Source organism: Myotis nattereri (assembly GCF_964212035.1).
Source record: "Myotis nattereri genome assembly, chromosome: 14".
NCBI classification, from domain to species: domain Eukaryota; kingdom Metazoa; phylum Chordata; class Mammalia; order Chiroptera; family Vespertilionidae; genus Myotis; species Myotis nattereri.
In genome coordinates this window covers 16,771,348-16,797,079 of record NC_138089.1, presented here as the reverse complement: position 1 = coordinate 16,797,079, position 25,732 = coordinate 16,771,348, and the positions used below count along the sequence as shown (strand labels likewise).

The 25,732-nt window shown below is 52.5% G+C and overlaps 1 protein-coding gene across 7 annotated transcripts in view; it reads right to left on the bottom strand.

The window, feature by feature from the left end:
- FAM107A (family with sequence similarity 107 member A) overlaps positions 1-25,732 on the bottom strand; it is a 52,311-nt gene that overhangs the window by 4,883 nt on the left and 21,696 nt on the right. The window contains exons 1-2 of one of the 7 annotated variants that reach the window (XM_081105459.1): positions 7,146-7,383; positions 6,848-7,026 (exon numbers count right to left, since the gene is read on the bottom strand). The exons of 1 other annotated variant lie outside the window; for it this stretch is intronic. Coding sequence is in view for 1 of the 6 variants with exons in the window: in XM_081105458.1 (XP_080961584.1) it covers positions 14,853-14,931 (79 nt within the window). In the remaining 5 variants the exon portion in view is untranslated. Of the gene's footprint in view, positions 1-394; positions 705-2,465; positions 2,914-6,294; positions 6,669-6,847; positions 7,027-7,145; positions 7,384-14,852; positions 15,064-17,100; positions 17,159-25,732 lie in introns of those variants that run through there. 5 more of the 7 variants (XM_081105463.1, XM_081105458.1, XM_081105461.1 and 2 more) reach the window with 5 other exon arrangements.

Here is a 25,732-nt window from a genome sequence, read left to right as displayed (position 1 = left end):
TGGGGAGGGGGGGAGCTGGTCAGAGCAGGTCACACACTCACCCACCCCCGTGGGCACAGCGAAGGGCAAGGGTCTCGGTCACCTTGGCCACCCGCCACTGTGTGGCTCTGGGCAGGCTAGCTGACTTTCTGAGCCTCAGTTTCCTCAACTGTGAGCTGCAAATAGCGGAGCCTGTGCACAGGGTTGCGGTAAGGGCTGGAGAGGATGTTTGTAAAGTGGGGTCTAGAGGTCAAGAGCTACTGGGCCACAAAATATGGGTCGATGTGCAAATGGTTTTAGCCTGACTTTGGAAAAAAACACACATTTTCCCTCCTATGAAAGGGATTACACTAGAGTTTCTGTTTTTCAATAAGTCCAGAAAAGAAAAAAATTATGTAAAAAGAGCAATATGTACTTGTTAATTGTTGAAGACAATTGGATGAATGCTGTAATGAAAGGGAAGTATCACCCCTTATTGTCCAAACTCCCTGTCCATCATTCCGAGGGCATCTGTGGACGTGACCGGCGTTTCTCTTTCTCCAGAGCAGAGACAGAGTGTGGAATCCCGAGACTGCTGTGCCGCCGATTACGGAGGGAGGGCTGCCATATGTAAGCAGATGCCTGGCTTCTCGGTGGCCTCAGTGCCACCAGAGCAGCCTGAGATTGGTTAACTTGCTTGAAATTCAGGCAGAAGGGCTCCCTCCTCTACACCTTGGCTACATGTCCTTGAAGTGCTCAAAAGCAAATGGAGAGAGAGAGAGAGAGAGAGAGAGAGAGAGAGAGAGAGAGAGATTTCTTAAGGAAAAGTGTCAGGAGGGTGACACAGCCTGGCCCATTAGATGCTGACAGTAATCAGAGCGAAAATGTGGGCACTGGCTCTGCCCCCTTCATGAGTCCGGCTTTTTGAGGTTGAGCCTCTGCTACATGCCAGGCACTAGCAGTGTCTGGTCTGGTACATAGTAGACAATTAATATTTGTTGGAAATTGAAAATAGAAACTTTGAGGTTGTATAGGCGAGGAAACCAAGGCTCACGGAGGTTGGTCTTGGGGAACCAGCGCCTTAAGGCATGGGGTTTCCATGCGGCCACTGAGGGGGTGAGTCCCCACTGCACACACCAGGGTCAGTCCCCTCTCTTGAGGGCCACCGTGTTGGCCTCGGACAGACACTCCCATTCCCCCCTTACTGGAGCAGGATGAAAGCCATTCCCTGCCTGACAGGCTGTATGGATGAACAGTTCTCCAAGAAATCTAGACAGGGCTGGCGGTCTGTGCAAAAACCTGGGAGTGGGTAAGAGCTCAGGGGGGTTGGACACAGCAGGGGGTTGATGGGCTGTGAATTGCAAGGTGCCATGCCAGGGAATGAGGCATCAAAGGGAGGAGGATGCTTTGCAAATGGTGTCACACCAGAAACGTGTGTGGCATTGCTATCACTGCCCACCGCAGGGTGCTTCTGGGAGGATGAAGAGAGACCACATTGGTGAAAGTGCTGTGTAAGCTGGGGAAAGTGTTAATTATTATAAGATATTTTGGATTTAGTCAGATTAAGTGTCAGAGCATAGAGACACATTTGCTATTTTTTTTTCTTGAATTCACATTCTCAGAACTGTTTCTAAAACAAGAATTCTAATGAACTTCCTTTCTTCTCTTTTTTCGTTACACAGTTTTTTAAAATTATTATTACACTTGGCAAAATAAACAGTTGGCTATAGCAATCCCCCCCCCCCCCCACCGCCCCTGTTTAGAAATGTGAATATTTTCTTAGCCGATGGGATTAAGTTGTCTGGGAGCCAATGCCTTAGAATACCCTGATTCAGACTGGAGTTTTGGAAGTCACCCCCTCCCCCATGATGCCCATTCCCGTTACCAAGTCCCATCAATTGTTTATCTGAGTAATTCTCAGCTATATATCCCACGCAGGCTGCTATCACCACACTTCACTCTGCAGCTCCCTTAGCCCCTTTGAGCCTCAAACCTTCCAGTGCTTCATAATTTTAGTCAGTCACACCATCTTCAAAACAACGAATGGTATGTAGCCACAGCAATAAGGCAGGACACAGAAATAGCTGTATAACTTTAGGAGAAGGCAGAATTACTATTTACATAAGCTATCACTATCTACCCAGAATTCTCAAATGTATGAACAGAAAAGCATTTGGGACTAATGAGAGAGTTCAATAATGTGGTCAGACACAAAGTAACTACACAAAACCAAGAGCTCCCACATAACAGGAACGACCACTGAGAAAGCACATGATAATAGACATCCATTCTGCAATCTGTTTGGATTCCTGTAATTTTCCAGGTTCTGTGGTAGACACGGGACACACCGAGGTGAACTGAGCAAGCGGGGTTCCTGCTCTCACAGGCGGACATCTACTAGGGAGGCAGACAGTAAACGAGTACAAGGCCAATAAAAAGAAACGATTTGGACTCGCCAGGAGCCTGCTGGTGGAGCCAGAGGGGCTGCGACCAAGGGCTGCACCCACCTTCAGCCAGGTGCAGGGGCCGGGCCTCTCTGAGCAGGTGACATTTAAGACCTGACGGGGGCTGTGAGTGGCAGAGGGAACAGCATGTCTGACTCCCGTACCTAGAACAAGCTAGGTCTGTTCAGGCAACAAAAACGCACAGTGTCCCCGGGGTGGCGTGAGCAAGCGACGGGGAGAGTGGCGGGTGGACGGGCGGGTTCAAGTCCGGGAAAGATCGCATCTGATTGGCTTTAAAAAAGGCCATTCTCGCTGCTGTGTGTGGGAAAACTGTCAGCAGGTTTGAAGAATATTTTTATCCGACTTCGTTTTCTTTCACTGCCCGTGGGCGGTCGCCGTCTCTCCCGTTAAATTCCAGGGGGAAACGTCTGATTGGCCAGGCGGAGAGCCTTCACCCATAGGGGGCTCATGGTGCGGGTGGGGCCCAGCCCTCAGCCCTCAGCGTCTGCGTCTGCGGAGAAGAGGGTTCCCTGCGTTTTCATTTCGCACTGAGCCCTGCAAACTAGGTAGCTAGTCCTGCACCCCAGGTCCAATCAGTGAGCAGCTCTGGCTCAAAGATCTGCTCCAGACTTTTTTCTTTTTTTAATGAAATCGCGGTGAGCTGCAGGGTTGGTGTTTTTCAGGGGGTCTGGGTGGTGTGGTGGCTGGGACAGGGATCCTGAAGGATGAGACTGGTGCTCCAGCCCAGAGTTGCAGGCTGTGAAATCCACTGCCTTCCCCAGTTAGGGCGCTGAATTCCCGCAGACAACACGTGTGGGGCAGGGGCAGGGTTTAGACGGCTGCTGGGTCTCTGCGTGGAAAAGATTACAAAGATGCTGGAACAAAGGGGCTGCTCAATGAAGTGCTGGTGACTCAAAACATCTGGGCCCTCCGGGGGCCAGCCGGCCTCCTGGGCAGCGGTGGGGCCATTCCCAGGGCTGCTCTGGCCAGTCTCTCAGGCTGCTGGGTGTCCTGAGAGGTCCGAGACTCTGGGAAGTGACCATAATGGGCAAAGAGGTGAGGTGAGGTGAGGTGAGCTGAGCATCAGCTCGTCTCTGAAAAGAGGAAAGGTGGGTGTCCCAGGGGAGAGCTGGAGGGGAGGAAGAGGCAGTCTAGGAGAGAGTTAAGGGGCTAGTGAATACCCTTCGCTGGTTGTAAAGAAAGACAGAATGAAGCTTAGGTGTACGGATGTTGGAGCCAGTAGAACCTGGATTGGATCCGGCTGCCCACTCATCACTTACTGCCTATGGCTGCTTTCCAGGGAAACAGCAGAGTTGAGTAGCTACGGAAGCCGCTCTTGATCAGTCGTCTTCCTGAGGTTGTTGCAAAGTGAATGAGGTGATACTTACAAGGTGCTTACGTGCTGGCTACAGGGCAGCCACACACAGCGAGGCAGGGCACGGCTTCACGCCCCTGGAACTGCACAGTGTGGCCACCTGATAGCCATTAGCAGTGGCCGCTCATAAATCCCGTTCCTAGTCTTGGATTGAGCTTTCTCATCTTCCTTAAAAACTGCACTGGTGACACCAGGGATTTCAACTCTGGCCGCACACGGGCATCACCAGGGGACGTTTGGAAAATACCGATGCCCAAGTCCACCCAGGGATTCTGGCTTAATTAGCCCAGGAGGCAGCCTGGCTTTGGAATTTTAAAGCAGTTCCCCAGGTAATGCCAATCGCCAGCCAACTTTGTAAACCAGGGTTACAAATCAAGCTGCTTCGCTGGGGCCTGAGTGACTTCAGTCGAGTTGTTGGCCTTGCTGTCATGGATGCCCCTGGTTGAAGCCACAGCTCTTAGCAGCTCTGTGACCTGGATGGAACCCTCTTGCTCTGTGAAATCGAGATGCTGTGAAGACTGGATGAGCTGACGTGTGGGGCAGCGGGTAGAGGCAGCCAGGAGGCGACAGCTATATGGAGTGTTTCACATGAGCACAACATGGGCAAATCCCTTAATATGCAGACTGTGGGACGGACCTCACATTTTGGGTGGGGTGATAATAGGTCAGAGGAGAGGTCGGGAGATTGGCCTTGGTTCTTCCCTGGTTCTGCCGATGACCCGAGAGGTCCCACAGCTCCTCCCCCACAGCTCTGCAGGATGCCAGCCCCAGTCCAGACACGGCTCAGCTGGGATCACTAACTGCTCCCCAGTGAGCTCACCAGGCTGCTGGGGCAGGCGGGGCAGCAGTTCCCTCGCCTCCCCACAGGGGAGCAACGGAGGAAAGTGGCGCCCATGGAGACCCAGGTCGCACGCAGTTCATCCTGAAAACAGCTGCAGGACCTTGGCCATCTAGGCTTTACCGTCCCCTTCTTTCACCTGCCTTCCCCTGCTGGAGGTTCTGGCTCCGTCTTTGATGACATCAATGGTAACAAATGGAACCGGGACCAGAAAAGCAACATGGCTAAGGCAGATGTTTTGGAGGGGACAGACTGGATTTGAACCATGGCCACATCCCTTCCTAGCTGTGTGACTTTAGGCGAATAGCTTAACCTCTCTGAGCCCTTGTACAGTGGAGATAATAGCAATACCTACTCACGGGGCTGTGTGGAGAGTAAACTGATACAATGTGGGTGATGTGGTTGGCCCAATGCCTGGCACAGTGGTGCTCGCAAGGCAAACTGTGGTTCCCCTGACCCCTGGGGTGAGCATCAGCATTTGAAGAAAGCTCACCCACTTCCACCTGGACCTCACAATCGCCCTAGGGGGCAGCCAGTGCTACTATTTTATCATTCCCATTCTGTAGATGAGAAAATCGAGGCTCAGAGAGCTCAAGCTACTGGTCCCAAGATACACAGAATAAATGGCAAAACTGGGACCTGCAGACTCCAACTCGAGTGCTCTTTCTAATCACTCCACTCCTCCAGGCGCACTATCTTTCAGTCCACAAAGTAGGTTCACATCTCTTTTCTCTCTCTTGGTACTCAAGAAACCCAATGAAGAGGCAGTGTGAGTCCATTTTATAGATGAGAAATGGAGGCCTGGTACCTGGAGGACATCCAAGCCATACAAAATACCAGCTCTGGGCTGGGCTGACAGACTCCACAGGCTGTCTGCCCACGGCCGGCCTTAGTCTGGGAGGGGACCGGCTGGGGCCTTCCCTCCCTGGGTGTGGGTCAGAGCCTACACTCCTCTGCCTTCCCTCCCTCGCCCTTGCTCCTTGCTGCTATTCAAGCAGCTGGGCTCAGCACACACCCATCGGACCTTCGCGCTTCACCATGTCACGAGGCGGAGGGGCAGAGGAGAGAGAGGCCTTCAGTAAAAGTGACCGGCGTGGCCCCCGGGTTTCCTAGCGCGCCTCGCTTCCCCCTCCCTGTGGGGAAAGTGCCAGTTTGTATTTCACTGGCTGGTAACCAAAGAACCGTGTATCTGGGAGCCACCTCCAGGTCTCCCAGCAGCCCCTGGCCTGGCTGCAGCCTCCCCACCCCATGAAAAAAGGACTCAAAGACGAACTTCCTGAACACTCTGCTTGGGCCCCTCGGACCTCCCAGGTCCAGGGCTGGCCTGCAAGGCCCTTAGCAAGGCCGGTGGAGAGGCTGTGCGGCTGACCAAGGAACAGAGCAGGCCAGGCGTTCCTGCTGGCCCACCAGGGGCACGGTGCCACCTCTCCACCAGGCAGAGACCTCAGGGGAAAGGTCCTGGCTGGTACTTCCCACCAGCAGAGCTAAGTGACACTCGGGGTCCAAGCCACCGGGAGACACAGGTTTTCTGCCTCACAGCCGAAAAGTGACACAGCCAATCCCATAACGCCTGGCTTCTGGCCAATCCCAGACTTCTGGCCTCGTACCGCCAAACGCAAAAGCCAAGTGCATCAGAGAGGCAGGAGGGTGGCACGTCAACGTTGCAGTGAGCCACATACCGTGCTCAGCACCCCACAGCCACACTTCATGAAGCTCCTACAACAGACCGAGGAGGCAGGTACTATCGTCATCCCTTTTTACAGACGAAGGAACTGAGGCTCTGAGGGGCCTTGTGATTTCCCCAGATCACACAGCCAGCAGGTGAAGGTGCCAGAATCTGAGCCGAGCTGTCGGATGCCAGACCTGTGTTCTCTCAGGTGCCACCCTGCGGCCTCCTGTCCATCAGCGATGCAGAGAAACCGCCACGCTGCTGCTGATGGATGTGGGCGAGTCAGACCCTGTATAAACTCAGATCCGTCTGAGGAAGACAGATCAGCAAGAACGGAGGGCTGTATCCGCGTGCTCCCTCCACGTTGTCTCCTATCTTTTCCCCAAGCCCAGAGGCACCTCCCCATCATTTCACAGATGGGGCAGAGCCTGGGTACCGGAGCTTAAATAGCTCCACTCCCCACAGCCCACCCCAGTGCTCTGGGGCTGCCCTCCTGACCCCGCACCTCCTCCTGGCCCAGCACCCAGTTCCCAGCAGGTGAAACCCAAGAGAAATGGTCTTACTTCTCTGCCCACGTCCTGCGGGAACTCAGACGGTGTTGCTGGCCTCCTCGCTCCACCTAGAAGTCCCAGACTGGCTGCAGGGCCGCCGCCTCCTCAGGGCGGTTCTTAAACCCCCGGGATCACGGGCCAGGCGGCTGAAATGTGCCAGCAAGTGAGGCAGCTTTGCATTCCTGTTTATTCTGGTATCAATAAAAAGGAATTGTTACTATAGTAACAAGTATTTCACTTGGTGCACAGCCACTTCCACAACGCGGAACACCGTGTCCAGGCCACACGTTTGAGAGACACAAATAAATACCTATTTTGTCAGATTGTTGCAGAATAAGAAACATGCCAAGCTTTGTTCTGAGTGAGGAGGCATTTCCGTTTCTAATGGGAGGGTCGGCAAGAGTGCAGCCAGCACCGCCTGGTGCAAGGGAAGCCGGCTTCCTGCTGGTGCCCGGGGCTCCCGGGGGTGAAGGGAGGGGGAACCGCCCTGGGTCAGTTCTTGGCCTCCCACGGGTGGCTCCAAAACTCGGTACCCTGAACTTCCTCTGAACTTCAGATAAGCACCAACAGGACATCGCCCAGGGGAGTGTGGGGGAGTGGAAGCTCAACCCCCCTGCCCCCTCCCCTCACCCCCGCCCCGGGTCAGCCCTGGCCTGGGCACCAGCCCCTTGGCAGGCACTGAGCCTTGGTTTCTGTGTTTGTGGAGAATCACAGGGTGGATGAGAGAAAACACGGATGAGATGACATCAGTGAAAGCATTGAGTCAATGCTCAGCAAGTGGGGCTTTTCCTGCAGAGAGAACTGGACTCCGTGTGACCTGTGGGAGGGCCCCAGCATGCAGCCGTGGGCCCGGCAGGAAGTGCATGCCACCGTCCTGGCTCAGTGAGCAAACAAACGTGTGGATGCAAAAATAAGGAATGGGTGTTGATGCCAGAGGCCATCCCCTCGCAAGGAAGCTGGCATCTACCAGTTCAACTTGGCCCTCTTCCCACCTTTACTTTCTCAGAGGAGTCTGTCCTCTCTGGCCTCGATCATTCATTTAAACCACATCTGTTGAGTCCCGACTATGTTCCTGGCACTGCTCCCTGTGTGCATGGGACATGGTAGCTCTGTGCTCAGGGACCCTACATTCCAGGGGGTGGGGGACAGACAAAACATAAGGAGCCGAGAAAACGCTGCGCTTCGCTGAATGCTACGATGGGAGTAATTCTGGGTGAGGTGAGAGGGAGGGGCTGGGGCTTGGGAAGCGTGGACTGAGGTGGTGATGTTTTAGGGAGGCTGAACGGAGAGAAGGAGTCACAGCGTGAAGTCTGCCCACCTGGGAGAGCATTGCAGGGAGTAAGACGAGCGAGTGGAAAGGCCCCTGGGTGGGAATGAGCTTGGGGTGATGGAGGTGTGAGGAGGAGGTGGGAGACGGGGCTAGAGAGGGGGCGGGGGCCAGGTCAGGCATGTCCCGGGAGCCTGGGCCACGCTGGCCCTGCCGGTGCCACTTAAGGGTCACAGGCTCTCCGGTAGAAAGTAATTTTCTGGAAACAATGAATATCCCTTTTTGTTTCTTCTTCCTAAATTCTGCTTCCCTTGAGGTACTTTGAGTGGCAGCCACCCCAGCCTTCCACTCTGATGTGGCTTCATTTCACTAAATTCTGACCAGGGGGACAACAGCGAAGTCCTTGTCAGACCACTCCTCTGCCCCTGGTCCCACAAATGCCTATTTATGTGGGCCTTTCCGGGGGCCCACAGTGATTTTCCTGAGCCAATCCCAGTGCCCGCTGACAGCTGGAGCAACACAAGGGGTCCTGGGGCAGTGGGACCGCCGACAGCTTCCGCTCCCACCTGGAGAAGACAGCCCCGGAATCCAGCTCCGTCCAGAGGAGACGCTGACGGTTCCCATGCCAGCTCGCCCTGCGGCCGACTTCGTGTCCCTTTATTGAGAGACTCCAACGGTAGCCCCAGAGCAACCAGAGCCAAGTAGAGTTGGGCGTGAACCCCCCACTCCCTGAGGTTGGGTGCACTTTCCCCACTAAAGCTCCTCTCACGGTTCAACCTGTTACAACCCATCAGGCTCCCCCACGAGACTGCCAGCCTGGGGCAGGGCCTCCCCTATCCTCCTTAGCATGCCTGTCCCAGGCCACCCTGCTCAGCAACAGCACTGACATCCCCGAGCTCCTCACAGCACCATCTTCTGTGTGCGATCGGTGATCGACGGTTTCCCCAGCCACACCCCTTCGGGAGGAGAGCAGGCTACACCCCCTAACAGGATGCAGTCCATAGCATGCGCATTTATTGAGCTGAAAAGGTGTCCACTTCATGTTTGGTGAAAAATCAAAGTGCAAAACCACATGTATTATAACTCCCCCCTCCTCTTTCCCCAAATCAAAGTTAGTACAGTTGACCCTTGAACAACAAGGGGTCAAGGGCACTGACCCCCTGTGCAGTCAAAATTCTATGTACAACTTTTGATTCCCCAAAACTAATAGCCTACTGTTGACTGGAAGCCTTGCTGATAACATAAGCAGTCGATTAACACATATTTTTGTGTTATATGTATTATACTAGGGGCCCAGTGCACGAATTCATGCACCTTGAAAGAAACTGTGGGCTTAGGCTGTGGTGGGCACAGGGGTGAGTCTTGGCCCATCCTCTGCACCCCTGCCTGGCCCCTCCCGCTGCGGCCCCCAGTCCCCTGTCTGCCATCAGTTCTGCTCCTGCTGCTGCTGCTCCCACGCACTGATGGTGTGGGCCCCGCTCACAACCGCTGACAGTGCAGAGCCACTGGGGCCGGTGCCAGCAGTGGGTGCGAGCCGGGCCAGTGCTGTCAGCGGGTGCAAGTGGCGGCTGCTGCCCCGATCGCCCCTTAGGAGCACGGGGAAGTGGAGAAGTCCTCAGGGGCAATCGGGGCCAGCAGCCACTGCTCACACCCGCTGACGGCACTGAGCAATTGGGACTGGCACCAGGCGACGGCAGCAGGTGCAAGCGCCGGGTGGGACTGCGGTGTGTGGGAGCAAAGGATTTTCAGTAACCACCAGAGGCTCACCGCAATGACAGCGACCGCCGCAGCCAATACCTGCCATGTTCCATGCACGCCCCCTGGTGGTCAGCGCACGTCATAGCGATTGGTTTTTCGGTTGTTCTGCTGTTCAGTCTATTTGCATATTAGGGTTTATATATATAATGTATTCTTATACCTTGAAAGGAACTGTGGGCTTCAGGGATAAATAAATAGGTTAGAGATTATTACTCTAATAAAGTAGGTTAGAGACAAGAAAGTGCTAGTAAGAAAATCATAAAGAAGAGAAAATACATTTACAGTATTTATTGGAAAAATTTTCCTATAGGGGACCTGTGCTGTTCAAACCTGTCTTGCTCAAGGGTCAACTGCATATACATGGAGAACCAACCTGGGTGCAGATACCCTAACTAACCTACTAACGGAGGTCAGTTCTAGATCAATGTATCTCAAACATCATTGCCAGACGTCACTTAGAATTACTGGGCCATTGCTGTGTTAGAACCTATGAGGGAGGGGCTAGGAGCCTGGATTTATATTTGGGACTTTGAGAACCACGATTCCATGGCATAAAATGACAAGCTCTTCTCCTCTGTCACTGTGTTTTGTAGTGTTTGTGGCTTAAAAAAGACAAGTAAGCAGAGATTTCTTTTGCTGTCAGAAAAAAGCAATAAAGAGAAGGAACATGAAAAAGAGCAACCTTTTCCAACTAACTGTAGCTACGGTTCACATCTGGTTCAGCCATGTCGGAAAGTAGGGCCTTCTGGGAAAATGAACCTTTCAGCCGGTTACTCCAGGCACCGGCCGAACTCAGCCCCAGGTGCTGCCTCCTGCCTCGATCAGTGTGGCTTTCCCCAAGGCCTCCCCATTCTGGGGGTCAGATTCAATCCATGGAGGCCTGAAGGGGATCCCAGTGCTGAGCACATCCCTCCACAGGTCCTCCCTGCCCCTCTGAAGTTTGTTTTCTGGAGAACAAGAGGTGCAAATGGGAGGGCAGTGAAGACCAGAGAGGCAGTGGAGAGTGGGAGCTGGCAATCTTCCTGCATCTATGGTGGGCGGTGGCTACAGCTGTCATTAAAAACTCCAAAACCCCCTTTCCTTTCATTTTTGCCCCTTTTCTCCAAGCCGAGAGGCGCAGGAGCAGTTATCTGGGCCCACAAACATCAGACAAGAAGTTCCCATGGCAACTCCAAACTTCCTCCCCAGCCCTGTATTCATTCTATCTCCAAGGCCACTTTTCAAGCCTCAATGAGGGTTTTGAGAGCCACCCACACAACAAGCCTAGAATCCAACCTCCCCTCCCCCCTACATGCTGGGCTGAAAGGAATGGGGGAGGGCAGGAGCTTTTTGGCAGAAAAACTTGTCATGGGATCCACGAGAGATTATAAAAGTAATGAGAGTTGCCTTTACAACAAGTTCGAACTAGGAAGAATTTACCCGGTGGAGGGATTTCAAGCGTGAAAACAGGAAAGTGCGAGGGAGGGGGGAAGAACGGAACCCTGTTTCAGAAAGCTGGCTGTCGACCCGGCCGCAATTAGGCAGTTAATCTGGTCTCAGCTGCAGAAGGGCCTGGGATGCCCCACTCCCGGTGCATTTTAATTCACTTGTAGCCAGACAAGAGATGGACAGTGGATCTAGGGATGGGGAGAGGGATGTGAGTGGGGGTGAGTGTGTGTGTACAGAGGAACCTGGGCAGACCATCGCTTGTCAAGCCAAGCAAAGTTCCATGATTCCTGGCCGTGGGGTCGCCAGACGTAGCAAACAAAAAATACAGCATGCCCAGTTAAATTTGAACTTCAGATAAGCAATGAATGATTTTCTAGACTCTAAAGTATTATTGGTTGTGTGTCTGAGAGTCAAATCTAACTGGGTACCCTGTATTTACCTGGCAACCCTACTTGGCAGGGAGGGCTGGAGGCTCTGTCTGTGCCACAGAGACAGGCTTCCCTCCCTGCCAGGAACCTGGCCTGAGCTCCAGGTAGGATGCCGGTAGCCAACTGCACAGCCCTGCACAGCCCACCAGGCATGGCCAAGCATGCGTGACCCCCCGAGGGGACCCTTCCAGCCCAGGGGGTCAGAGCCTGGGCTCTGGTGTCAGCACAGACACCACTCCTGGCTCCAGGCTGGGTGACCTGGTGACCTCCAACTCCCCATTTCCTCAATAGGGGGCAGATATCCTTTTGAGGAGAGAAGGAAACGCAACATGGTGGGAAGCCCTTCACACAGTACCTGCCCCAGAGTCTGGGCTCCAAGGCGGGAGCTGTTTTCTCCATCACTCACTGAAGAGCATTAAAGATTTTCATCCAAGTGAGAAAAGTGAGGTCAAAGACTACAGTCGGTGCAATCTCGGCAGTGAAGAGCAAGCACGCACGACCACGCACAACCTCTGCACAGCAGAGAAAAAGGAGACATCCCGGGTCACCAGTGCCTGCGTCTGGTGAGTGGGATTCTAAGGGAAAGAACGTCCCTCTCTTCATTCTCGACTTCCCAAAATATTCATGGGGAGCCTGTATTATTCTAATATTAAGTTATTTTGAAGTAATTTGAGATGACAATTTTTCTAAAAGCAGAGTAGTACTTTTGGGGCATAAGTTGAGGCTACTGTATGAAGACGCTGCCATCCTGGCTTTGTTTCTACGATCCTGTCTTCCGTCGCTGCCGAAGGGGGATCTTGCCTCTTCACTGAATCCTCTCCCCTCAGTCCTACTCCTTGCTCTTCCCTGTGAGACAGCCAGAGCAGGCAGCCCTGGGTGTGAATCTCAGCCCCACCCCCGATGGGCTGTGTGACCCCGTAGGCAAGTCGGGTGGCCTTCTGAGCCTCGGTTTCCTCATGTTTAAATAAAACAGTGGTCAATACATATTGGTTGGACGATGAAATGAATGACGTTCCTGAGATGTACAGCATTTGGCAGGGAGAGCGGCAGTACCAAGCGACCAACAAGCATTTGCCGTTGTTACTACTGTTCTCAGAAGGTGTGCAGGCTTTGGCATCCATGGACCCAAGTTTGAATGTGTTTTCTACCCTTTAGGGCAGCGATGGCGAACCGTTTGAGCTCGGCGTGTCAGCATTTTGTAAAACCCTAACTTAACTCTGGTGCCGTGTCACATATAGAAATTTTTGATATTTGCAACCATAGTAAAACAAAGATGTATATTTTTGATATTTATTTTATATATTTAAGTGCCATTTAACAAAGAAAAATCAACCAAAAAAATGAGTTCGCGTGTCACCTCTGACACGTGTGTCATAGGTTCGCCGTCACTGCTTTAGGGGGATAGAGAAGGTTCCTTAGCAGGGCCATGGGCCAGCAAGCTGCTTGTCCCCTCTGAGCCCCCATCTCCTCACTCATTAAATGGGGGTGACAATCAGCGGTGACTCTGTAGGGCTGTGGAGGGGGCCAGCGGCCAGCGCCCAGCACCGAGTAGGTGGCCCTCCTGGCTGCGTCGCTGTGTGTAGCACAGGTACCAGGCCAACGTGTGTGGCCGGAACGACTCTAATAGGTCTGCTAGTTTGGCTGCGAGTGAAACATGCTGCCTTTGGAGCAGCGGTTCTCAACCTGTGGGTCGCGACCCCTGAAAAGACATCCTGCATATCAGATATTTACATGACGATTCCTAACAGGAGCAAAATTACAGTTATGAAGTAGCCACGAAAATAACTTTATGGTTGGGGGTCACCACAACATGAGGAACTGTATGAAAGGGTCGCGGCATCAGGAAGGTTGAGAACCGCTGTAAGGCTCTTGCTGCAGTTCGAGGGAACACAGCGTTTGGGCTGGAGCTGCGCCCTCCTCATCTCCGTGAGGAGCTAGGAACTGGGCGGGGACACTTGGGGAGAGCGCTCGGTGGGGGAATCGCCGGAGCTGGGATTTGAAATCAGATTCTTCTAACTAGAGAGCGCCTCCCCTTCTGCCTGCCTGGCGCCGCCGGATTTAAGACCCTCCCCCGGAAGGCGCCGCCAGCCCCGAAGGCTCGGCCAGCCCCGCTTTTGGACTGGGAGAGCCTCGTCCCCGGGCTCGGAGCTGTGGCTGCGCGGCGGGAGCCAGTCCCGGGGGGAAAGGCCATCGGTCCCAGAGCGACGGCGCCAGGGGCTAGCATCGCCGCGGGAAACCCTGGCCCCTCGCTGCCTCCCGCGATCTGCAGGCGGGACCGCTGGGTGGGGCGCTCCTCGCCCGCCGCATTGGGTCGCTCCCCGGGCGCCCAAGGCCCCCGAGGCTTCCTAATCGCGCACCCCCAACCGGCACGGGCCGATCTTCACCTTCCCCGAGCGTCACTTTCTAGCACAAAGTCCAGAAGGAAACGTTCCAAACGCTGAGTTCGGACCTTAAGCGTTTCTTTCCCTCTCCATTCCCGTTTTCCGAATTATCTGCAAATTGACCACATATGACGTTGGTTCCGTTTTCCTAAATGAAAACATCTCTCACTGTCCTGAGCGGTAAAGTAATATGTTCCCTTCAAATAAAAGGACAAATAGGAGAAAACGCACTTATTCAGCTCCCAACCTCAAAACGACCGCCGTCGCGTTTCCTGACGCATCTTCTTCTCCTGAAATGACGCGTATAGAAAACGGGTTCCTCGCCGTCCAGTAACTTGCTCTCCCCCCTCCCGCCCTCCCCCGCTAACCTAATATCCCCTGGACCTCCGTCCGCCACGCGCTCCTTCCGGCCCCGGCGCCCGCGCCCCGCGAGTCTCTGCGTAAGGGACCGACCTGCCCAGAGAGGAACCTCGAGGACGTCTGTGGTCAGGACCTGAGTGCGAGCGAGCGACCTAGTGTGTGCACGCGCCCACACATAGCAAAACAAATCCCCCGAGGGAAGGATGTAGGAAGGAAAGAAGGAAGGGAGAAAGAAAAGTAATTAAACATAATGAAAGGGAGGGAAGGAGGGAAGCAGAGCACGGAAGGACCGAAGCGCCGCGGCGGGCTGGCCCGGGGCTGAACTCGGTGCGCCCACCCCGCCCTCTTCGCGCTCCTCCGAGACGGAGGCGGGAGGGGGCCTTGCTCGCACTTACCCGACCTGAGCAGCACCGCCCGGTAGAGCCCGGTGGCCTCGGCGGGCACCCGTGCCCGCTCGCCCAGCCTCTGCGCCATGCGCCCGCGCGCCCGACAGCGGAGCCGGCACTGCGGGCGGGGAGCGCTCGGTGCAGCGCAGTCCCGAGCCGGCAAGTCTCTGCTGCGGAGGCCAAAACCCCGCCGCGGGTCAGGTTACCGCGGCGCTGCGGCGGCCGGGCGCGGAGGCGCCGCGGGGGAGGGACCGGGAGCCAGGGCAAGGGTAGGCATACCCCGCCTGCAGCCGGCAGGGCGCGGCGGGTAAGCGTCTGGTCTGAGGACCCCTGGGCCCGCGGTCCCAGGTCCAAGGCGAGAACCGGGTGTCCTGATTCCCAGGTGGTCTCCCACCTCCTCCACCTCCTTCCCCTGGCCGCTGGCCTCGCTCAGTGCTCGAACAAGCAGGTGTGGGGTTCTGAGGTGCCATCCTTGGGATCGGAACCCAGCGCCACCAATTCATAGCTGTGTGACCCCACGATTCAATTACCTAACCTCGCAAAGTCTCCATTTTTTTTTATCTGAAAAATGGGTACTTATCTCACAGGGTTGTGAGGGTAACGGATATATCTTAGAACAGTGGCTAGGACGGAACGAACACTGTATACTGGGGTGGGTGGTGCTGAGAAGCAGGGGGCTTCACCAGGGAAGAGGGTTGTGGTGGGAAGCCTGTGGACTGCATAAGATTGATTTCTCTGGCTTTGTGGAATCTTTAACAGTAGAGATGGGAGGACCAACCAAAAGAATCTAAAAGTGAAGAGGCAGCCCTAACTGGTTTGGCTCAGTGGATAGAGCGTCGGCCTGCGGACTGAAGGGTCCCAGGTTCGATTCTGGTCAAGGGCATGTGCCTTGGTTGCGGGCACATCCCCAGTAGGAGGTGTGCAGGAGGCAGCTGATCAATGTTTCTAACTTTCTATCTCCCTCCCTTCCTCTTTGTAAAAAACCAATAAAATATATATATATATATATATTTTAAATAAATAAATAAATAAATAATAAATAAAAGTGAAGAGGCGAAGTCACCCAGGCGGGTTCGGAAGAGACTGTATAAGAAGCTGACAGTGTTGCTTATCTACTGTGTTGGGTGCTGTGCTCTCTTCCAAAACAAAAAGCAAACGTTTGCCGTGTGCTTTACGTCCTATTTTGTTTCATCTTCACAGCCCTATGAATTAGCATCTGTTACCCTTCCAATTTTGCAGATGAGCAAACTGAGGCTCATTGAGGTTAAACAATTTCTCTGCCATCACAGAGTGTGGAGCTGGGATACAAACTCAAGTGGTCTGACCCCAGACATGGGCTGCTGTTCTTTCATGGACTCTTACAAAAGCGCTGAAGGGCAGGTGTTGTCGATGAGATCATTGAGACGCAGGGGGTGAGGTGACTGGCTCCTGCTCATACAGCCAGATGGAGGTGCCAAGACCCAATCCACTCTCCACCCACACACTAGTGCCCCCCAAACCTACAGACCCCCTGGAGCTGTCCAGGGTACTGGATGGCATCTGTGAAGGCTGCACCTGAGTGGGCCAGGGGATCCTGAGCTGGCTGTTGGGGCCTCCGCCACACAGTATCACCTCCATCTGCCTCTGAGTCCTCTCCAGCCTTGGAGCCTGCCAGGCCATCATCTGCCAGCAAAGCCCTCTCTGGCGGGCCCTTGTCCACTGCCCAGTACCAGCTTCTGCTCTGATTCAGAGATCCCTGTACTTCTCTGATCCGCAGTCAGCACCCTGGGTCCCAGGGACCAAGGGACACACTGGATCTTCAGGGACTTCACTGATAGGCCAGACTGACCATGCCTGTCATCAACAACCAGCCGCCATGCGTGCCAGGCACCATGCCAGACATTTGGCATTCTCTATCTCATATCCATTCTTCAGAGGATGAAATTGCACTCAGTTTACCATTCATCTCATTTTATCCACTCTTTGGTAACGTATGGTTATGGCCCTTTTAGAAGTGAGGAAATAGGCTCAAGTGAGTTGCCCAAGATCCCATAACTAGTTAGTTGTGGAACTGGAATTTGAACCCAGACGGCACCAATGCTTTGGCTGCGGGGGGGGGGGGGGGGGGACCAAGCCAGGATTGAACAAGGGGCGGGGGGGGGGGTGTTCAGGAAAGTTGTGGCTAAGGAATGTGCATTGACAGCATTCCCAGAGGATTAACTCAGGTTGGATCCCCGCCCCCCCCTTCCCCCAGGGAACCTAGGTGGATCTGACTTACCTGAGCCCTTTAGTCTCTGCTTCTCATTTTCACTATGAAATATGGCCCGGGGAGAGTATTCTTTCTGTGAACAGAAAGCAAGTAGGCGGAGGTGAGCCCCTCTGTTCCTTGGCAGGGGAGGAGTGAGGAAATAGTCGATGTCCCTGAGTCTTTTGACTACAGAAAGGACTGGTCAGGGTCAAGATCCTCCTACTGTCCACTCATACTATTCAGAGAAACACATTACTATGTCCTCAGAGTGCACATGTGTGTGTGTTCGGGGGCATTTATGAGACTCATGCCCTTTTTAAAAAATAGATTACTTTTTAGAACAGTTTTAGATTTAGAGAAAAATTGAGAAGATTATACAGAGAATTTCTTATACCTCACACCCAGTTTCTCTATTATTAATATTTTACATGTATGTAGTTGTACATGTATGTAGTAGGCACTTGGGTACAATTAACGTACTAATTTTGATATATTATTAATAATTAAAACTATGTCTCCTTACGCTTCTCTCGGCTCTGACAGTTTCTCAGACTCTGGTTTTGACGGCCTTGACAATTTTGAAGAGTACTGAGAGTCATGTCTTCTTTATGTTGGGACCTTATCCACACAGTTCCTTCTTCCTGGCCTGCCTTCTCCCCACCTTCCTGGCTAACTCCTTCTCCTTCAAGGGTCAGCTCAGAAGGCTTCAGGGTTTGCTTTTCAAGGTCAGTTCTTGGGCGCCTTCTTTTCTCCCTCTACACCCATGACTTTAAAAAGAGCTCTAAGCCAAAGATCCCCAAACGTGTATTTCCAACCCAGACTTTCACTGTGAGCTTAAACGCTGTCCAACAGGCTACCTGACATCTCCACTTGAGAGTCTAATAGGCCCAACACTTAGTGGCCCAAACAGAACCCTTGACCACTCCAGCCCCAGCCTGTTCACCCCCGGACCTCTAGCTTAGCAGGTGGCTCTCGGCCCTGTCACTCAGGAGCTGGGGGTCTGCCTTGCCCTGTCTTTCTGAAACTCACAGTCCTCCGGTCACCGAGGCCTGGTGGGATCACCTGGGATCTCTTCAATCCATCCACTCCTCCCGATGCCTCCACCCTGGCCAAGGCCCACCCCCTCCCCGGCCCCGGCCCCCACCGTACGCCTGGATGCCTGCAGTAGCTTGCTCTCCTTCAGGTCATGGTCCACATAAACTTCAGAGCAAGCTTTTAAAATGTAACTCAAACCCTGACCCTGTCCTACTCAAAGCCCTTTAGTACCTTCCTTTTACACTTGGAACCAGACTCGCACGCCTTCCCCTGGCCTTCAAGGCCCCTGCAACCTGGACCCTCCCTGCCAGCCTCTCAGATCTCATCCATTTGTTTCTTCAAATGTTCAAGGGCTCAGGATGCTTCAGCGAAGAAAACAACCCTGACCTTGTGGAGCTGACATCCTAGTGGGGGAGAGAGGCAGTAATGAGTAAGTGAAGTGGACAGTATGTTAGAAGGTGACGTATTGTGGACCAAAGGAAAATTAGAGGCGGGTGTAGGGGCGTCAGTGCTAAGCAAGGGCCGTGTGGGACAATAAATGGCTGCTCAGAGTCCCACTGAGAAGGTGAGAGGTGAGCACTAACCTCGGAGGAAGGGGGGGCGGGGAGTCGGCCAAACAGATTATCTTGGGGAGGGTGCACAGACAGAGGGAACAGCTAGAGCGAGAGCCCTGAGGCTGGAGCATGGAACAGCAAGGTGGCCAAGGTGGCTGGAGTGGAGGGGACACAGGAGCAGCCATATGAGGGAAGGTCAGCGAGGAAATGGGGCTCCTTTCCCCCACCTCCATACTCCAGTCCCAAGAACTACTGGGGCCCAGCTGGCATGGCTCAGTGGTTGAGTGTCAACCTATGAACCAGGAGGTCATAATTCTATTCCAAGTCAGGGCACATGCCCAGGTTGCAGGCTCAGTCCCCAGTGTGGGGTGTGCAGGAGGCAGCCGATCAATGACTCTCTCTCATGATTGATGTTTCTATTTCTCTCTCCCTCTCCCTTCTCTGAAACCAATAAAAAAATATTTTTTTAAAAAAGGACTATTGGGTTCCCTGAAAGCCATGCTGCCTCTCACTCCTGCTTATACACAGTGGTTTCTCTACTCAGGAGGCACTCAGCAGCTCGGCCTGCTTCTCCTTACCCTGTAGGCTGGGCTGCAATGCCACTTCCTCAAGGAGGTCCCCTTGATCAGGTGCTCCCGCAGCACCCCGGACTTCCCTGATATTCATATTCACCACCGAATTATGATGGTCTGAGCCCCAGCTCCTCAGCTAGACTGTTCTTGCCTGTTTGTAACTGTCTCCCAAGGGCCTAGTCTAGAGCTGGGCTTGGACTGGATGCCCAATAACAATGTACTGAAAGAATGAATGCAATGAGCGAATGAATGAATGCATGCACTCGGGGAGCTCTGGGCTATGTAGGCAAAGAGGCCGCCTGCTGCCTCCCCAGGGAATGCTCAGGGTGGGTGCAAGGGCCTGGGGTCCTGATGTTTTCCCGGGGTGCTCCCACTTTGAGCTCTGCTACGGAGGAGGCCATAGAAGAGGGAGGGTGTTTTCTGGGCTTTGGCCAAGCCTCTTTTGTGTTTTTTAACAAAGGGATTGAGAGGACCAGTAACCTCATCTGTGAAAGAAAATTCCAGGACATAGAAAAAGGACCTGCTTCAGAGGGCTCTGAGGGGCTCCAGAGTTCTTCTCATGTCTCCCCACACAGACCTAGGGAGTGGGGCTGGGTCCCTAGGGCAGCATTAGCATCACAAAGCCAGGACTGCAGAAGGAGCAGCTCCCAGAACAACTGTGCCTTGCATGACCGCACCCCGCACCCCCGCACCCCCCTCCCCCAGCCCCCTGCTTGCATGAAAGACTCATTGGGAAATCAGGTCAACCTATGTCCAGTAAGAGCTCAGTGACCAGAGGCCTCTGTCCCTTTAATGACTGGAGCTTGGTGAGGAGAAAATGCTCACTTGCACACAGCCCCCTGTGAAGGCGAAGCTAATTTGAAAAGCCACCTGGATCTTTGCTGACGTATTACAGGTAATTGATAGTCTTTTCTAAGGACTGTGCTGTGAAATACGGCCAATCCTCATTTGTTCTCAGCGTTTAGGGATTGGAAGATGCTGGCTTAGTTATAATTTTGGTCCGTGAGAGGTAGCACACACAATACAATACCAGAGGAGATGCTATTGTATATTGTACAATGGACCCAACTATGTCTGCACACAACCCAGTGTTGGCTGAGGCCAAAGACATTTGCATTTCTCCTGTCCTTCCTGTGGCCACCGCCTGCTTCCTTTTCATGCCCCGATTGTTGAGGAAACGTTCTCGGGGTTGGACCTGGGTGACCTTCCATGAGCCTATCCCCTCCTCTGCTTCACTTTGCTTCTGGAGGCTGATGCCTCTATTTGAGACGCGTCAGAGACCACGGACCCATCACACATCCTCCTTAGTCTTCCCTACAAGATGCGTGCACCAAGGAACACATACGGGACCTGGCTTTGTGTGTAAACGTTTAACAGCTGAGGTATAGCACACACCCATAAAGTGTACTCATTCCAAGTACGCAGCTCTGTGGAGTGAGCCATATGTGTTCACCCACACGACCGCTCCAAGGTCGAGACACAAAACATTCCCGGCACCCCAGGGGGCTCCCTGCCCCTGCTCAGTCACTGCCCACCTTCTCCCAGAGTAAGCGGTATTCTGCCTCCCATCATCATAGACCCGCCTCTGTGAAGTTCTAAGTTCTAGGACTTCATATAAGTGGAATCATAAAACTTATTCTTTGGAGTCTGGCTGCTTTCACTCAACAACATGTTGGAGATTCATCCATGTTGTTGCCTGTATCAGCAGCTCATTCTCTTTATTGGTGAGTATGCCCCATCCCACCGTGTGGTTGTCTGTCTTCCTATGGATGGACATTTGGGTGGTTTCCAGTTGAGGCTCTGACTAATAACGCGACGCTGAGCATCTTTCTAGGAGTTTTTGGGTAAACACGGTGTGGTTTCCGTTGGGCAAACACCAGCCGTGGAATTGCTGGGTCATAAGGTCGGTGAATGTTCAGCTATGGTAGATACTGTCAACAGTGATTGTATCAATTTACGTGTTGTGCTTTTGATATCTTCACAACATAGATTTCTGTTTTTGAAACATTGAGGTCACTTCTGTGCACAATGCCTTGGATTGGTGGTGAAGACACAGGAGGTATTAGCAAAGTTACAGCTTATGAACTTAAATGGGCCCGAGTTCTGGCTTCGGAAGAGATGAGGGGGGAATCTGAGAGTGTTTGTCCTTGTAACCTGGAGTGAATCAGAGGGGGGCGTGTCTCGGGTGTCTTTTTCGCCCCCCAGTAAATTGTAAACACTGTGAGAACAGGGACAGTGACTTATTCAGGGTGTCTTCAATGTGTAGCATAGTTGCTGGCACATAGGTGCCTAGTCAAGGAAAACCAACTTAATAATTATAGCAAACGTCTATTGAGCACGTCCTATGGCTGGGCACTGTGGTGAGATTTACCCCTAGGGTCTCACTAAAGCCTCATAACGGTCCTTTGAGATTAGGGAGGAGTGAGGTTCCTGAATCAGAGATGAGGAAGGAAGCTGAGCCTGGGACAGGTTAACAGACGGCTGACATGCGGCAGCACTGCAACCAGGAGGCAGTCCGCCTCAGAGCCTCGCTACAGGTAAACAGGTAAATCGCCCGCTCTCGCTCTGAAATCTAATACCCGCCCATTTTTCCTTTGTCCAACATGTCTTATACACCCAGTGTTGCCTCCCTGTCTCTGGGAATCTTTATGGATTTATCATGTCCATGTGAATTCCCATGCGCATGTATTAAATTTTTATTTTCTCCTGTTAATCTGTCTCTGTTAATTTGCTTTTCAGCCCAGCCAGAAGAACTTAGAACAGTGATGGCGAACCTTTTGAGCTCGGCGTGCCAGCATTTTGAAAAACCCTAACTTAACTCTGGTGCCGTGTCACCTATAGAAATTTTTTGATATTTGCAACCATAGTAAAACAAAGACTTATATTTTTGATATTTATTTTATATATTTAAATGCCATTTAACAAAGAAAAATCAACCAAAAAAATGAGTTCGCATGTCACCTCTGACACGCGTGTCATAGGTTCGCCATCACTGACTTAGAAGGTGGGAAGAAAAGTATTAATAAAAAAATATCCCATTCACAATGTGTGTGTGTGCACGCATGCATGTGTGTGCATGAGTGTGTGGGTAGTGGCAAGGGGCTGCACCCCATTTCACAGAAAAGGGCTCTGAGGTTAAGGAACTCCTCTCTGTGGAGTCAGCTGGGCCAGCCTCCCCGCCAAGCTAATTCTTAAAGCCAGAATGTTTTTCACATGGACCCGTGACTGCTGCCACCTCCTCCTGTTCCCGTTCCTGAGCCCAGAGCAACCGGGTGTCACAGGGCTGCCCTTCAGCCCCTGCCTCCGCTCCCCATTCTCACAAAGCCACCGTGTTGTGTGAGGGACAACTGCGGCCTCCCTCTCTTTTATCCGGGGGACAGAGAGACCCAAACCCTGAACTCTTTCCTTTAAAGTACGGGGCACTGTTTGGAGCAGGCGCCAGCCCCTGCGACTTGCTCCTTTCCGGGTGCACCTGCATCGCCCTGGGGTTGCGTTCTCAGTGGAGGTGCGGTAATGAGCGCACCGTCCCCATCAGAGGAAGCCGCCTGATCCCGGTCTCAGGGTCTCTCACTGTGTCATTCCTGCCAGTCCCCTGGGACTCACCCCCAAAGGAAACAGAAGGCGCCTCCCTCTCCTCGCCTGGACTTGGTGGGTGGGCTGTTTAATTCTCCTTAAAAGCTTGTAAAATAGTCCGCACAAGTAATATATAAACCCACTGCTGCTTTCAACATTTGGAACAACCCAAATGCATGTAAATTTATTTTTAAAATTTTTTCCTCTTGTCTTATTTTTGCACGTGAATTTAAAAGTGGCCTTTCTCCTCACTGCACCCCCCCTTCCCCCAACACCCCTTCCCTAGTGTAGTCACTGTCTGGTGCTGTGTGTGTACGTGGTCGCTTTTTTACGGCTTTCTCTTTAAATGCTGCAGTATGTCTTGTAGCTATTTCTGTGTCAACACATGGAATCCACTTCACTGTGATCAGCAGCGTGTAGTCCCACACGAAGCTCCAGTGTCCCTGTGCTTGCCTCTCTGCGTGGATGTGCGTGCTTCTCTCCGGCAGACACTGTGAAGTGGAAACGCTAGGCATGTATATAAATTCTAGTAGATGCAACCGAATTCCTTCCAGAATGGCTCTATCCCTTCACACGCCCTCCAGCAGCATCTGAGGTTACTGGACTGTCTACACTCACTCACCCTCGGTGTCATGAATCTTTACATTTGTCTACCAGAAACGAATCTATGGATTTAGAAGTCAGGATTAGCTTTTATGGGGGGAGAAGGCGGTGGCTAGTGTATGGGAAGGGCACAAGGAGGCTTTGGGGTAGTGTTAATGTTCTGTTTCTTAATCTGAGTAGTGGTTACACCGATATTTTCAGTTTCTCAAAACTCATTGAGTGGTACACCTGTGATAGGAGCACTTTTCTATATGTATGTTATTCTTCAATAAAAAGTTCAAACTATTTCCTCCCTCCCCCAAGCTGATGAGCGACCAAATAGCATCCCATGGTCATTTTATTTTGGAGGTTGAGCCTTTTTCTGTTGGTACACTGGCCTCCTGGATTCCTTCCTGACTATTTTACTCCCGGGTGTTGGGAGAGCTCTTCACCTGGCAGAGGAACCCCCTTTTCAGGAGGGGAACAGGGCTGGACCCTCCCTGCGCACTGACTAGATGCCCGTATGCTCACAGCAGCCTTTCGGGGTAGGTGCCATTTACCCCATTTTACAGAGAAGGAGACGGGGCTCAGAGTGGAGAGGTGACCTGCCCAAGGTCATGAAATTGCCTGCCTGCAGAGTCCTACCCTCCTCGCTACCCTGTAAGTGGCTCACGTGACAGGCATTGGGCTAACCGTGCCAACGGCATGATCTCCAGGAATCCTTGCAACTGCCCAGTGAGGGAGCTAAACTGTGATCGCATTGTATAGATAAGAACACGGATGCTCGGAAAGGTTACATAACTTGCTCAGCTCACCCCATGAGTGGAAGAGCAAGGTTGGGGCCTTCTGCTGGCTCTAAAGCTGTGACGGGGCAGTGCTATCCAACAGCATGTCCTGCGATGATGGAAATGTCCGATGTCTGTGCTGACAATTCAGTAGTCACTAGCCCCCGGAGAATGTTTAGCACTTGAAATGTAGAGCTAGTGAACCAAAGTGTTAGTCTTACTTAATTCTAATTAATTTAAGTCGCTTGTATTGGACAGGGCAACTCTAAGGGGTCAGGTCGGGCGGAGAAGCGCTGCGGGCACAGATGACTGAGCTGCTGCCCTCGTGGGAAACCACCCAGCCCACCAGGAGGGACCCACGGGGGAGGTCCTGACAAAGCGCCCACACAGCCAGCTCTCACTTTGGGCACCAGAACCACGCCCGTGGGAAGAGCCAGGGCTTCGTGCTCAGACGTGGCCTCAGCAAGTCTCTTAACCTGTTTCCTCAGGTATAAAATGCTTTTAAAGATGAAATGGGAGAATTCAGACTTGGCATTCAATAAGCTGCTTAGTGGTCATACTCTTACCACAATTGCTTTGATGGAGTATAGGCTCACTTTTAAGCGTTTATGTTTTTTCATTATATAATGGTAAAGCATATTTATGGTAATAATTTAAACAATGCCGATGGGTATAAAGCAGTGGTTCTCAACCTTCTGGCCCTTTAGATACAGTTCTTCATGTTGTGACCCAAGCATAAAATTATTTTCGTTGCTACTTCATCACTGTAATGTTGCTACTGTTATGAATCGTCATGTAAATATCTGATATGCAGGATGGTCTTAGGCAACCCCTTGAAAGGGTCGTTCGACCGCCAAAGGGGTCACATCCCACAGGTTGAGAACCGCTGGTATAAAGCCTGACCTGAAACTCTCTAAATACTTTACCCCCTCCCAGATGAAACCATTGTAAGTAGTTTCCTATGCCCTCATCCAGGATATGTCTCCGCTTCCACAAACACCTAGAACAACTCCAATCGACCCTTTTGAAAGGCACAAAAGAGACCCCACTCCGTGCATTATTCTTCAACGTGCTCCTGTCACTTTAAGAAATCTCGAGGGCATTTTCCCACACGTGCAGGTTCAGCTCTACCGCGGTGTCTTCCTGTTTGCACAGGGCTTCCCGGCGAAGGTCATTCATGACTAATTTTGCAGGTCCTTCCTGCTGGACCTGTAGGTTGTTAACCACTTATTTTGCTATTGCGAGTGATGTTTCAAGGAGCACTTTACACACGCCCTTCTGTTTGTGGGCAAGAGCACTCACCCAGAGGGGCTGTTTTCGCCAGGAGAGCCCCTGGGGCAGTGGCTGGGGTATTTTAAACCGTAATAGATCTTTGCACGTGTTCAATGTCACTGAAAACCTCTCAGGAGCACTGAACTTTAAAGGAGTGTTCTAGGGTGTTCTTCTGAAAAGACTCCTTAAGTCATGCTGGCAGACACCCCTGGAAGGTATTTGTTGGGTGGGTGTGGAGTTCTGGAGAAAGCCGATTTTTTCTTTCAGCAGCTCTGGTTTCTAAAGTCTC